This window comes from Lucilia sericata, unplaced genomic scaffold (genome assembly GCF_015586225.1).
Source record: "Lucilia sericata isolate MDLA Ls3-8-SP2 unplaced genomic scaffold, ASM1558622v1 Contig000061F_arrow, whole genome shotgun sequence".
NCBI lineage: Eukaryota > Metazoa > Arthropoda > Insecta > Diptera > Calliphoridae > Lucilia > Lucilia sericata.
In genome coordinates, this window is record NW_023994096.1 from 318,040 (window position 1) to 333,522 (window position 15,483).

At 31.9% G+C, this 15,483-nt stretch overlaps 1 protein-coding gene across 4 annotated transcripts in view; it reads right to left on the reverse strand.

Annotated features, from left to right (window-relative positions):
* Positions 1–283: 283 nt before the first annotated feature.
* LOC119616171 (nicotinamidase) overlaps positions 284–15,483 on the reverse strand; it is a 43,137-nt gene continuing 27,937 nt past the window's right edge. For all 4 annotated transcript variants that reach the window (XM_037972482.1, XM_037972484.1, XM_037972483.1 and 1 more), the window contains exons 4-7: positions 3,422–3,526; positions 1,527–1,661; positions 1,017–1,457; positions 284–955 (exon numbers count right to left, since the gene is read on the reverse strand). In XM_037972482.1, coding sequence (XP_037828410.1) covers positions 833–955; positions 1,017–1,457; positions 1,527–1,661; positions 3,422–3,526 — 804 coding nt within the window. In that variant the 3' untranslated portion in view covers positions 284–832. The remainder of the gene's footprint in view (positions 956–1,016; positions 1,458–1,526; positions 1,662–3,421; positions 3,527–15,483) is intronic.

Below are 15,483 nucleotides of genomic sequence, written 5' to 3' on the forward strand. Positions count from 1 at the left end.
CTACATATATTCTATGGGATAATCCTAACGAGAGCGGGGCGTGGAGCTTGCTCAGAATGATCAAATCAGAGATTAGTATGATGGTACGTATTTTAAGTAGACACACTGAACTACGGGCACTACCATACAAAATTGGATTAGCGGATTCAAAAGAACATAGAGCATGTGAACTGAACAGTGAAACTCTGGAAAACTATCTTTGTAATTTCTAAAATTTTATCAAAATTAGATTCAGAATTACAAAAAAAATCAGAATACTTAACATTTTAAGAAATGTAAAATTTTGATATTATTTAGTTAGTTTATTATGTGTATGTCTTTTATTTCAAATTCTAACTGTTAAAATAATTTGTTATTTTTTTATTAAATAAACTTAAACATATAATTGGCCAAGTGCATATCAAATGCCTTAACGAGTACAATAAAGTAATTAAGCCAATAAATACAATTAATTTAAATTGAATTGAATTAAGTATCTTAAGCGTAAATTGAAGAATTGTGAATCTACTTAAATGGTGTTTCGCTTTTTTTGCAACGAATTACAACTACAACAATAAATATTGTTTACTTAAAAATTGTATAATAATCTGAGATAATGGAGGTGATAGTTGTTAAAAGCTAAATGATATAGTACTGATATAAATATTGGTAAGTAAGGTACTACATAGTTTTATTATTAATTAATTAAGTAACTAAAAATAAGTACTGTTATTAAGTAAATAATTATCATAAGGTATAAAGGGAGGCATAAAGGCAAGCATCAAGGTCTTTTAGAGATTTAAATGAAGTACAGAGTTTTCATGTCTTATTCGAACATAAATAAACCAGTTATTTATTCCACTGAACGAATACCATTATTGCGTTGCGATAAAACAGAATCGGGATTTTTTAATTCCATAGCCAATTTGTAACCCAATTCTGGACGACGATCTCTACCCTCAGCCATGGCCTTAACCTTTAAGAAAAATATTTAATTTAGTTTAAGAAAAGCTTTAATGCAACACAAAAACCATTACCTCATTAGAGTGAACTACTACACCATGATTGCTCATCACCTTCTCCTTAGTATGTTCAATATCATGAAAATCTGTACCCCGGCAGCAGTCATCAATTAAGATGGTACGATAACCCACCGATAAAGCATCTACCGCAGTAGCTCCCACACAAACATCATAAGCCAGGCCACAGACATAAATATCGGTAGTACCCTTCATCTTCAACTGGGCATTGAGTGTGGTATCGGAGAGTTTTTTATTATCCCAAAATACTGAATAGGAATCTACCTCAGGATTGGTACCCTTATACACCTTAACTCCACTATCGACCACTTTCAAATCCTTGTGCAGTTCAGCACCCCATGAATCCTGAACGCAATGGCGTGGCCACAGACGCTGTTTCATGGGTGGTGGCCCTGCAAATATAACGGTATCAAATACTTGTGCTGAGTCGGCATCAACCTGGGGAGTAAGAAAATATTTTTCAATTAATTTCTTTGTAATAGGTGAAGTTTGTTTATAAAAACTTACGGGTGAATTTTCATCTAAGGGTCTCATTTTAACATTATCAATGAAAGATACATGATCACTGGGATGCCAGTCCAGGGAATAGAAAACAGCATCGAAATCAACAGTGTCCAAAAGATTGTTAATGGGTTCTAAAATCTGGGGATTAATATTAAATATGTACATTAAAAAAATAAACATATGAACCAATTTTTAGCCTTAATATTTCCTTTAATAAAGCAAATTTACTTAATTTAGAAATATCACTACATTATGTCTTGTTCTGTAAATTTTGCTTTAAATATTTCTTTACCACCCTAATGTAATCAATTATTCCCACAAAAATTCATAAACATTATTTGTATTATTAAAAATTACTAGGAACAACAATAACAAAAAATTATTTCTATAAAACAACGATGAAAGAGGAAATCAAATGTATGAACTTTGACAAATTTTAATATCAAGAAAATATCACACAAACAAAAGTACTAGTATTAATAGTGTAAAACATATCCGACATTCTACTTATACACATAGATTTGTATGCAGCAAAACACTCTCGTGTGTACTCATAAACAGACGTACGGAAGTGATATAAGTAAAATATATCCGTTTCCGTTGCAAAGTTCACATCACACAACATGAAAACAAACAAATAAACAACAAAATGGCAAAGTAGACAACTTGTACCAGTCGCGTTTATGAACAGCGACAAAAAATACATAAAGTTCATAGGAAATATACACAATTCAGTTACACTTTTTACATGTACATAACGCCACGCTACAAGTACACATCTAGTTTACTTTATTGCAGTAGTTCACGAATAACATTTTCGAATACGTATCAAATTTAAAATTTCTTTAATCGTTTTCTATTTTTGGTTACTCCACATATCTTCAACACCCCCCTTTCCACTTACACAAGTTCGAGCATATGGTGCTGCATTATGCAGCGATGGGAATCTTCTAATTTTAATAGCAACAAATTAAAATACAGACTGGACTATTAGAATAGATTAGAGAGGGCTGAGTGGACTATAGTCTAGGCTATAGACTACACTCAAGCATAGACTATAGACTAGATAATAGAGTAGACTATAGACCAGACTATATACTAGACTATAGACCAGACTATAGACTAGACTATAAACTAGACTATAGACTAGACTATAGACTTGACTATAGACTAGACTATAAACTAGACTATAGACTAGACTATAGACTAGACAATAGACTAGACTATAGACTAGACAATAGACAAGACTATAGACTAGACTATAGACAAGACTATAGACAAGACTATAGACTAGACTATATATAAGACATAGACTAGACTATAGACAAGACTATAGACTAGACTATAGACAAGACTATAGACTAGACTATAGACAAGACTATAGACAAGACTATATACTAGACTATAGACTACGAGATTCTATACTAGACTAAGCGTTAGACTATAGACTTGACTGCATACTAGACTATATACCAGTAACTAGACTAGTCTATAGGCTAAACTATTGTATGTACTCTAAGTCCTTCCTTTCAACTAACTGATTTTTTTAGATTATATCACACAATTATGATTTTCATAAATATAGCAAGAAATTTACTACTAGATTCTGCTTCATTATAAATTTTGTCATTTCCATTTCTGACGTAAAGTAATTTTTGGAAGTAGATATAAAAAACAGGCAAATTCATGCATACATATGAATGTATGTAAATCGGAAATATCGTAAAATATTCTTATTTTTATCTCTCTTACTCTTCCATAAACAAAATATCAACAATCCCGTTACTTGCGGAAAAAAGTTCTTCCACAAAAAATCTGAAGTTCATCTCAAAATAAAATATATGCCGAATAAAATATGTAGGTAAAAAAATCTAGTTAAAAAAGCAAAAGAAACTTACCTCATGTCCTTTTTGTTGTGCACTGCAATTACTTATATCCAAGGAACCACTTATAAAGTCATTTTGTACATCAACAATGAGGAACGCGTTCACCGGGCGTACAATCTGTAAAGAGACAAGAATGACAACAACAAGAAACACATTACATCAGCGATAATACTTAAACAGTTATTTACAAGAAAAAGTTATATTCACGTTACTTTCTTCCTCTCTATTCTTTTCCTTTTCTTTTCGTAAAGGTAGTGTAAAAGGAAAATAATCATATGAAAAAGTACATTAAGTTTTACAACTTCTCATTTGACTTTTCTGCTTTTTTTTTTCGTTTGCTCTTTCTTATTTTATACTTTTACTAAAGACGGAAATAAGTTATAAGCATGAATACAGATGAGATAAAACCAAAATTAAGTAAAAAATTTATGTAAGTGAGTAACGAGAAAATATGTATAAGGAACAAATTTAGCATTTTTATAATCAAGTTGAAAGGTAAGACGACTATAGCAATAACAACAACAACTATGTCGTTGTAATCATTTTAATATGACATCGTCTACATTGTTGCTCTCAGTCAGTTCCATTGTTGTGAGATTTTTTTGTTCAAAATTTTATTTTGAAGAAAAACTTCAGGTTGTAGTTTCAATAACAGGAAGAAGACTTAATTCAGGGTTGTAATTTTTTATAACTGTTGTTTACTTACAAGAAGGGTTACTATTACAAAAGTTGTAATTTGAAGGAAGTTTAAGTAATTTTTACGGTCTTACATGTATTTGTAGATATGCATATGTGTGTACGCAGTAGTCATATATTATTTAAAGTGCTATTGAAATAACAAATTAACTTTATGTCATATATAATTTATATGGATATTTACTTTTTTTGAGGTTTTTGGAATTAAACAATAAAGTTTTATTCAAATCAAATCCCTTCCAAAATAAACAAGTAATAAAGTATAGATAAACAACTCTTGCCCCACTTTAGGATCATTTTCTGCCGAACTCTCTATAATTTGATTTGAATCAAATATCGTCATAACGAATAAGCCGAATCTTAAAAACCTACTACCATGGCATTGTTTTATTGCGAAAGATGATTTTATACGGGGACATGGATGAACAATAGAACTCTTTGTATTTTAAAATAGTATACGGATTACAAAAGTTTAAAGTTTTCTGATTGCTACTCACATGGGAGTGGCCAGGACGATTTATATGTGAAAAGTCTACGCATCTAACTACTTCCGGTCTATAACCAAGTATTCCCCAGATATGTATCCTGAATGGTCTTACGGACGTCTCAGGATGTTGGGCAACAACCGCAGATAGCAAACAAATCCAATCCAACCAATCTAGGGTAAGAGACTTAGCAACCCTATGGGTAAGCATGGTATTGGTACCCGAAATGGCAATGGTGATCGTTTTATTTTCTGTGTTCCCAAGAATCTTGCAATCGGTGGAACTCTCTTTCAACATAAGGATTGTCATAAGGCAACTTGGTTGTCACCAGACATCAAATCAGATCGATTAATCTACCCCTAGCCACCGTTTTAGGAAATGCCTTCTTGATGTTCGTAGCAATATATTGGCCAAAATTAGACTCTGCGCCGCTGCAATTCGGTATACTAGGTAAACGATATAGGCAGATTGAAGAACCCTATTATCAGCCGTGATACCTTTAGAAACCAGTAGCTTGCTGCCTCAATCCATATGAAAGAAAATGCATTTCCCCCTATTGACTGTAATTGGAATAATATTAGGGACACAATAAGATTTTGTTCGAATCAGATCATTGCACCAGCCGCTAAAGGAAGAGAATTGTGGATGTCTGAGAATACTTGGAGTAAAATTACTGTGCGATAATACACCATCCGGAACGCGGATCAGAAAATGCGTACTGAATACCCTATTCGCTGCCTTGCCGGAAATTTACTGCGTACCGATCATGAACAACTTAAAAGATGGAAAAACTTTTTCCATCATACTGAACTACGTTACGGAAGATGCTGAGCACCCAATTCCTGCAAGCACAGTCATCTGGATGAGAACAATGGAAGGCTGGCATCATCGTTGAGATAGCGAAGAAAGGACACCTGAAGACTAAAATAAACTGGAGAGGAATATGTGTCCTGCCAACTATTGTAAAACTAATATCAAGAATTATTCTCCACCTGGAATAAAACATCAGTTCATGGCGAACGAGCTTTCGCAATAGATATTCAGGTGCAGATCACATCAACATCCTACGTATAGTTATTTAGCATTATGGAATTTAACTCCAAGCTTTATTTACTTTTTAGGCATTTCGAATACAGAAGGGGAATATTTACGGTAAGAAGTGGTGTATTGCATGAATGTATACTATCACCTCTCTTATTCCTGGTGGTAATGAAATATGTTCTGAGCTCTATAGAGATCAAAAGTCGGGGAATTCGGTGGAAAATCAACTGTCTGAAATATTTGGCATATGTTGAAGATATTTTTTTGCTCTATACGGGACTTGGCCGCCAAACTTTTATGAACCGATGCCTTAGAATTATGCTCTTCATTTTCTGGCCTAAACCATCCAGAACTATCGCAAACTTCTTGCATTAAGATGGAAGAGAGCTTGCATTAAGAGGGAACCCATTTCACAAGTCAGGTCGGCAAGGTGGCAGTCCACGTAATACATGGCGACGTTCTACGGAATCTGAAATGAATAACCTAGACATAACCTGGATTGAATTAAGAACTATTGAAAATTACCGGGTCCATTAGCGGTCGGCCTATGCTTCAGTGGGAGTTAAAGGAACTCATATATATTAGAGTGTCCCGAGGAACAGCTTTTTTAAGAATTTCATGTAGGAATACCTATCAATCGATGCGCATTAATGTACTGAACACGAAAAAAATAAAAAATACTTTTTTCGAATGATCCTCAGTTCCCTACCAGCGATTGAATCAATAGTATTTGTGAAGAGTTGTATCCCTCAAATAAGTTTTTAACAGACATATGGACGGACAATGTCCTATATATACATATATAGTACTTTTATATATATATAGTACTTTTGTGCGTCTAAGACCAGTATTTCAATGTATTACAAACGGAACAATAATCGCAATATACCACCATAGAATAGGCCGGGTAGAAGAGCTAAAACTTTGAAGTTTTTTTCAAATAAATTTTTAATTGTGTCAATCTCAAACACACATGCAAAAGTGTGCATATTATACAAAGAGTAGGGTGGCTTGTTGAACAGAAAAAAATCATTTAAGAAATTTCGTGAAACATTGTTATAGTTAAATTTAAGATGCCAGATTTTGGTGGAATGTTGGGTACATACTTATGCAGTTGATTTGAATTTCATTAAAAGTAACCCCCTAGTGTTTAGTAAATACTTTAGTAAGTTAAAATATATAGTTTGGAACTTTATTACAAAAATCTACATTTTTTGACATTTCAAAACCAATTTTTATGACTTTCGATTACATAATGTAATTGGTTTTTTCTCCTTTCGAGATCAACTTTCTTCTCTTTGCTGTGCCCTTAAAAACAGGAGTATAGAAGACATCAATATTGCCAAAACATTTGATGAAGCCATCATTCTTGTCTATCCAAAAAAAAAAAAAAAAAAACATTTATAGAAATATGTATGCAAGTTTGTATGTGTTGCTAGTGTGTACACATTTGAACTTTCAACCAAGTAAACGAATGCCACAAACTTTGGAAACAATTTAAAGAACGGAAATTGCTTTAACACCTGTCTGTATACATATGGGTGTTTGTGTTTGTTTGTTTGAATACATGTACGTTCAAATTTTGTTCACCCAGGGTTACCAAATGGTTTATATATACATATGTAAAGCAGGCTTGGGGTGAAATGATTACATTTCCAATTAGAATTACATTTGAAGTAATTGTAATTGAAGCTTTACTACTACTTTAACTGAAATTTAGCCAATTACAAAAATCCAATCACTTGAAGTTAATATTTTTTCCCTTTTAGAAATTACTATTACATGTAGTAATAATACCTGAATTACAATTACAAGTATGTAATTGTAATAGATAAACTTCAATTACAAATAATTGTAATTGGGTAGTGCTCAATTACACATTACAAGTAATTGTAATTGACCATGTAAAGAAATTTCCTTTAATTTTGTAAGCTAAATTATTTATAAAAAATTTATAATTATTTTTGGTTACTCTGTACTTAGCAAAAACCCATACTTATTCAGAAATCCCCTATACATACATATATCTTAACAAATTTGTGTATGTGTATGTATGTATTAAACATGTCAACTTCATGGATGTATCTTTTTCCTCAAATAACATATTGAAATAAATTCTATACTCATGTTTTCTCTACTCGTACTAAATTCAGACTTGACATGAAACCCTTACGGTTTTAGGGTAAGTTTATATGTTGCCGCTGGGGGAATTTACGTACAACTCGTAAAAGCTCAAATGTAATAATGTCTGCTTAAATGTAGTATGAATGTATCTTCTATACATCTGTATTCACTTTGTATCTCACTCGAGGACATGTCTATAATTTAAGTTTAAAATGAGTGTGTATGTGAGTGTTTTATCTATGTACATCAGACAAGACATACGAGTAGTTTTCAAATTTTGAACCATTGATACGAAATGCAACCATGATGTCTTAGCTAAAGAACAAACTTGTATGTGTAGTAGTATATTTTTGTTTATATATATGTATGTTTATACATATGACCCCTACAAACATTTTCTATTGCGGAAGTTACCCGTGTGAAACTTCCAAACGTGCTAAAAGCTCGCTAGCGATGTTGCGGAAGTATAAGAATTCTTGTCACCAGTCGGGAAGAACTGATGCCGAGCTGGGGAACGTCTAAGAGTAACGTGGAAGATACTTCTGGAAGACCCGCAGAAGAAACTTCTAGATGACTCTTGGAAGTAAGATATTGCCAAAGACTCTTCTAGATGTGACTAGGAAGTCACTTCTTGAAGTGACTACCTAGTATCATCTAGAAGTGTTCCTATCTTATCTTCAAGAAGATGAATTTTCTCTTCTTCTGGAAGATGAGTTTTCTCTTCTTCTAGAAGATGAGTATCCTCGTCTTCTAGAAGATGAGTTTTCTCTTCTTCTATTTGTATACTCACCAAAATATAATCTATAAAAATAAATCTAAATAAAATGAAATTTTATAGTTTTTATTGAAATAATTGATATTAAAATAGTAGAAAAAATAATTGATTTAACAACTAATCTAAAAAAAGTAATATATGTACATTAGACCGACTCACAAAAAATGGTGCTTGAGTTACCCCCTCAAAATATTCGCTGTTATGTAATATGATGTTACCCAAAATATTTTCGGTTAAGTGCTGTCCATTAGTGAGCTGGATAGTTTTAAAGAAAATATCGTATGGGAACACTATTCTTCATGTTAAATTCAATATTTTACCCAGCTTCAAAAAATCTTTGTTATGTTTTATAATGGTTCCCAAAATATTTCTAGTCTATCGATGGCCGTTCGTGAGCTGAACCGGTTACAAAAAAGTCCCTTTTCAGTTATTTTGTTTTAAATTATACAGCAGTTCTTAAGCAATATATACAGTATGTGGTATCATTTGAAAAGTTTTTTGAAGCCAAGTCTAGTGGTGCGCAAAATTTGCAAAATTGTGCATACATTTTATTTTTCTTAGTGAAAAACTTAACAATTTTAAATATTTTGGAATATGACAATTATAAGCAGACGGTTATTTATGATTAATACATCATTGGACGCGGCTTTAAAATACTTTTTAAACGATACACCGTATTGGATATTTTGTTTCAAAACAAAAATTTAAAAAAAAATAATTCCAAAATACCTTTTTTTAATTTAGTCCAGCTCACGAACGGTCATCCCTAGACTTAAAATATTTTGGGAATCATCATAAAACAAAGCAAGGTAAATTTTGAGAGGGGTAACAAAAACACGTTTTTGCTTTCCATACAGAGTGGGAGTGTACATACATATGTATCAAAAATTTAGAATTATTACCTTATAATAGATAATTTTCAGGAAATCTGTATTAATATTCCAACTGTTGACTGGTATACTTCCAAAAATTGTAAAACGTTGGACTCTAAAATATTTTTGTAGTTCTTCATAAATTTTATGATCAATCCATCAAATTGTAAGATTTATATTTTGGAACGCATTAATCCTTCAACAAAATAAACTAAAATAATGCTATAATTAATATTGAATATACATACTTTTGTATTTATTGAAATTACCTGTTATACTTTAGGAAGCAATAAAAATAGGATTCTCTTATGTCCAATACATTTACCACCAAAGTTTAAACGGTCAGATCCATTTTTTACTTTTTCTGCAAATAATCGAACCGCGTGATGAAATAAGACATATATAACTTACCAGATCCCTTTGTTATATTTTAATTCGGTTAGAAGTATTTTAATAGGGGATACAATATTAGCTACTGCTTTCTAAAAAAATAAAATAATTAAAAATTAATTAATTAATTTATTTATTATTTTGAATCAATAAAAACATTACCTTTCATGAACATTTTTTAAATAACTTGGAATTAAACCATCTATAAAGATCTGAAATTACTAAGCCATGGATTATTTTTAAAATTATAACTAACGATAGAAACACCTTAACGACCCTAAACGGGATATTGTTTTTGACACTAATACTGCAATACTATTTTTTGTTTGCTCTCTTCTAATTAAGGAGTTATACACGTTCAAAAACTATCTACTTAGGTTTAATATCTTGGGAACGGCATGCTCAATATTAAGAATATTAGTATCATATGATAGGTCATAGAAAGACCTGATGTTAATAACTAAAAAAGTACCTATAATTAGAATAATTAAATCCAAAGCTATATGAAAATTAATAAAATTGTATTTATTTAAAAAAGGTGGGTTTAAAGATATCTGATTTCAATATTAATTATCTTATATGGGCAATTTCGTGTCGAGTGACCCAAGTCAAAAAATAATGTATGTATAAATTAGTAGTATTAATTTCAATATAATGATTCCAGATAGGGTTTGAATACTTTAAGTAAAAATCTTAATGTATTTTGTTTTTGTTACGATAATGAAATACAAATAAAATTTTAGCTCAAAGTGATCATACGTAATCTAGAAACAGAACCTAAACGCGCAAATAGTTTATAAAATATTGAAAGTTAAGATTTAACTCAAATAAATCTAAATAGGTTAAAAATGCAATGTCCATCAAATGAAAGCCGAAACGTACAACTTGAAAAAGTCTCTAAATGCTTATAACTCTTAAACCAATTAAGAGAAAGACGAAATTTAATATAAAAACATTTTTAATTAAACATATTAGACTTCGTTTAAAAATTATGGAAATGGAAGCCGTTTAGAGTTGTTGACTTATTCCTAAAATAGTATTTTAATGCAAAATATGACAACTTACTTTTTAATTTTATTTATATAATCCTTGAAGATAATTACTTTTTGGTATATATTTAATAAACTTCGCCAATTAACAAAACCTTCTTAAATGTTTATTAACAGTTGACTTTTAACACAACACTGTCATATTGTTTTTTATTACTTAAGATTCACAATATATTAATTACACTATTTTTCTATGAACATTAAATTCAATAACTCATTTAAGTTTTACAATGAATAATTAAAACTGAACATGACTGGACAAAACACAAAACATCACTGAACTTAGCAAAATTTCTGCATTATTTATTTTTATTTTTTTCGCGTTCACGCTAAAAAATGGAGTATTTATATTTTTTTGTTTTTGTACTCTTTTTACTATCATCCGGAAGTAACCTAAAAGAATACTACCAGACGGCGAAAACTAGAAATCAATGTATTTTGTTTTTGTAAAATGTGTGCTCTCGTCTGACAATCGTCCAGAAGTGACTACAATCCACACTTCCAGATGAATAAAATACAACATTAATGTGAACACTCTTCAAACTGTCTTCCAGAAGTGACAAAAACATACAAATCAAGAAGATACAAATTAGGAAACAATGTATTTTGTTATTGTAAAATGTATGTTCTCACCCAACTCTCATACAGAAGTCACAAAATCGTATACTTCCAGATGAAAAAAATTCAACAGTCATGGTTTTTTGTTTAAGCAAAATGGATGCACTCTTCTAACGATCATCCGGAAGTAACTTAAAAGTATATTTCTAGAAGACGAAAATTCGAAATCAATGTATTTTGTTTTTGTAAAATGTGCGTTCTCGTCTGACAATCGTCCAGAAGTGTTTCTGACGTGGCGTCTGGGGTGATGCGCAATAGTTTTGTCTTCTAAATGTTTGAAGGGACTGCTTGTATGGAAGTTTTGAACATTAATATATTAATATTTGTGGACCGCCTTTCCTTTGTAGATCGCCTGAAGCTGTTATGTAGTTAATATTTATTGTGTTTAACTTTCTTTATTATAGTTTATCATTGAAATATGTTCTACAAATGTTTATCTTGTTGCACTTAGAATGAAGAGCATAGTAAAAGATAGTTAATTTCATTTTATAAATTTTCAATGAAATGAAATTGTTATGAACTCAAAGTGTAAGCCTGCAGGCAGTTAAACAAAGGTTCAGAGTTTAAAACTGAGAAGACGGAATTTTTAAAACGTTTAAATGTTAAAAGGATTTTATTTAAATGAATGGTAAAGTATTGAATTTAAACTGTTGTTCTTCCATTTGATTTCAGAATCTTGTTAAAAATTTTTTTGTAAATTTAATATAAAACCAGCAACAAATTTGATAAATTACTTGTATTTAAAAAAATATATTCAATATTTTTGATAACATCTCTTTTTCATTTAAATTTATTTACACTTCAAATACCAAACATTTTTCAAATCAATTTTCAATGTATAAAACTGATGCATGTTTGTTTGCACAATTCGTTTAGTTTATTTTTTAATAAACAAAATTTAACATTTTTCTCATTTGCATTTAAGTCATTTGATATAAAATATAGTTTTTGTTGTCATATGATGTTACTACAACAATGTTATGGTTTTTTGTATTCATTTGTTTTTTTAAATACTGGTATTTACTATTATTGTATACTAACAACTATTTATTGTTGTGATATATCACAATGAAAGTGTGCACAATGTTCATATCGAAATTCATGGAGGACATGAAGCCTTAAATGAATATATTATAAATATACCCTACACTCCCAGTTTGGGTCATCCTCGACGTCAAGCAAATCAGGGATGACCATCTGGTATAAGTAGACCTGCAAAGTTTCCGCAGTACTAATGATTTACAGCATGAGAGAGAGGAACACCGATTATTGTGCCAATTTCCTCTGCATTTAGGCGGGAGCCGATTTTTTCTAGCTGTTTCGAATTATAATTACCTGGAATATCCTAGTCCACAGAGCAGCTTTAGTTTTGAATGGTTAGCTATCTTTGTCCAGAGATGCCCCATATTCTTTAACCCGCCTGGATATGCTGTAGTCACTAGATAAAGTTCTAATGGTAGATTTACTATCACGAATGCCGAAGAGCTTTACGTGATTACCTGCCGTGTTGGCATATCTCACGGTGATCTTTTTCAACTACTGGGTAAGCTTTGTGACGACTCACCACCGCCCCTTTAATCTTCAATGAAGAAATCAGGTGGCAATTTCTGTACATGGCTAAAGACGGTCCATGTACAAGCACTTTGCTCAAGTGTTTGAGCTATCTAATCTCTTGCCATAGTAGTGCCGTTGAGAAAGAACAGGTGTCATGAGCAAGCTCAATCTAACCCCGACAAGGTAAAACCTTATATGTATGTCACTCAACCACACTACTGAGATGGCTCTGTTGATTTGGCAACAGCAACTAGGGGACGTAATTGGTAGTCCAAAACATTTTAATAGACAAGACTTATTTCAGGGGCCACAAAGACCCACCGTGATAAGTTGAGCATGTTTTAGAGTAAACTCCAACATACTCAACCATGAAAGGAAAATTGCCGATAAATTAAAGAAAGGTCAGTGACGGTTTACACCACAACTCCTCCTCCATCCTGCCAAAACATCATTCAGCACATCATAAGCGATCAAATCACTCCATCCGTCAACATCAGAAACTCCACATCCCGTATATCCAATCTTTGCATTATCAGCTCAAATCCAACATTTTATTAATCCACAGTCATGCTTTGTAGTTTGTACCGCTCCTAGCATCTGGGAACGATAACAGAAATGTATCTTGAAAATTATATTTCACCGTGTATCAGTCTTTTAACCCCCTTCCTGCGACTTAGGTTTCAACCATAGCCACTACGTGGATCCCGAAGGAACCTCAACCAACTGATCAGCCAGGACAAGTCCTGTGGGCAACTGGCCACCCGTAGTACCAGATTATGTGGTTCTCTGGTTAGACCTCTTTTCAATTCATGCAAGGACTAGACCAGGCAGTGAATGGTAAACACCAATTTATAGTCCCGGTAAACTATCCCCGGATTGCAATTCACCAAGATGCGGTCTATCATTAAGGAAACATGCCCGGGGGAGCAGATTTACTGTCAGTACATATTCGTATAAAAAAGTGTGTACTATCCAATTTACCGCACTTTTTATAGCTGGAATCTCAGCCCGTATAATGTAAAATCCGCCTCCCACATTCGTTGATAGCTTCTATCAATCAGTATAGATTTCGAGCGTTCTATTTATTGAATGAATCTTTTGTTATCCTTATCTCTTGTCACCAACGAGCATGGGAGAGCAATAACAAATGTTACTGGAAATATAAGTCATAATCCGCAAATTGGAGGCATGGCCGGAATGCTTAGACTACTAGGAGCCAGTAGCGTTCAGTCTAACTGCTGAATTTAGGACCAATTGTTTGTCCATGAAGTCGACAGGCAGCCTGTGCATATGAATTGGCGTTCTTGGTCCATTAGTGATCGCGTCATATTATTATTAATATTTTACTAGGAGGAATTTTTAAAGGCTTTTCACTACACAGGAGCATGTCGAAAAGACATTTCGCAGTCTTGGGACTCATGTTCGCCCTATAACTCCCCATTGCACGTTATCCAAATTCCATTCATATCTTCTTTTTGGTGAAGATTGCAGGCATTGAGAACAGTTGTCCCTAATAGGATTAAGATTTATAACTAAGCATTCGATCAATCAAATTTTACAATTACATTACAATTTTCTAGGAGTGTAGGGTATTATATGGTCTGGCATATCATACTTTTTTTCTTCATATTTGTCACTTGTTTGCTTACATTCAAATGTAAAAAATACATAATAATTTTTTTTTTTTAAATGAATAAAAATAAGGACCAGTAAATGCACATTATTAATACACCAGATACTATATTTGCGATTTTTGGATCTTTTCCTTTTGGATAATTATATTTAGTTTCCGTATTTAATTTGTAAAATTTAAGTTTGCAACTCCCCAAAATGTATATATATTAGGGTTATAAGCAAATTTAGGCCCTATCACTAACCGGTAGCCAGTAGTATTCTAAGAACGAAATTCTTTTTGTCGGGTCATTTTGGTACACAAATCTTCGGCAGCTAATCGATTTTCTAAAACTATCACAAACAAATTTTACATGAATTTTTAATTTTAACTAAATTTGGAAGAGTGAGTGATAACCGAAAAACCTGTAAGTTTTCGTATATTTTTGGATATACCTTTCGGAATACTTCCATATTCCCGGGTTTTGGGTTTTTAACTTAAAAAAACACAAAGTGATCAGTGTATTTTTTAACAATATTGATATTTAATATTTTTCTCATCATATGAAATATTATAGAACGTATATACAATCTATTGATATAAATATATACCTTGCAGTTCGCAGTGACCATCCCAAATAACTAATGACATTTTAACATTAACTTCCCACCCTGCATTACAAGCTTTAAATTACCCAAAAATATAAAAATTTAAATTAACCAAGTAGTTAGACTCTTAGTATTTGGATACAATAAATCCTTGCTAAACTCTAGGGCACAGATATCCAAATATTTACACTCATATGAACATGAAAATAAGATAACATTTATAAAAAAAACCAACAAACATCAACGGCAA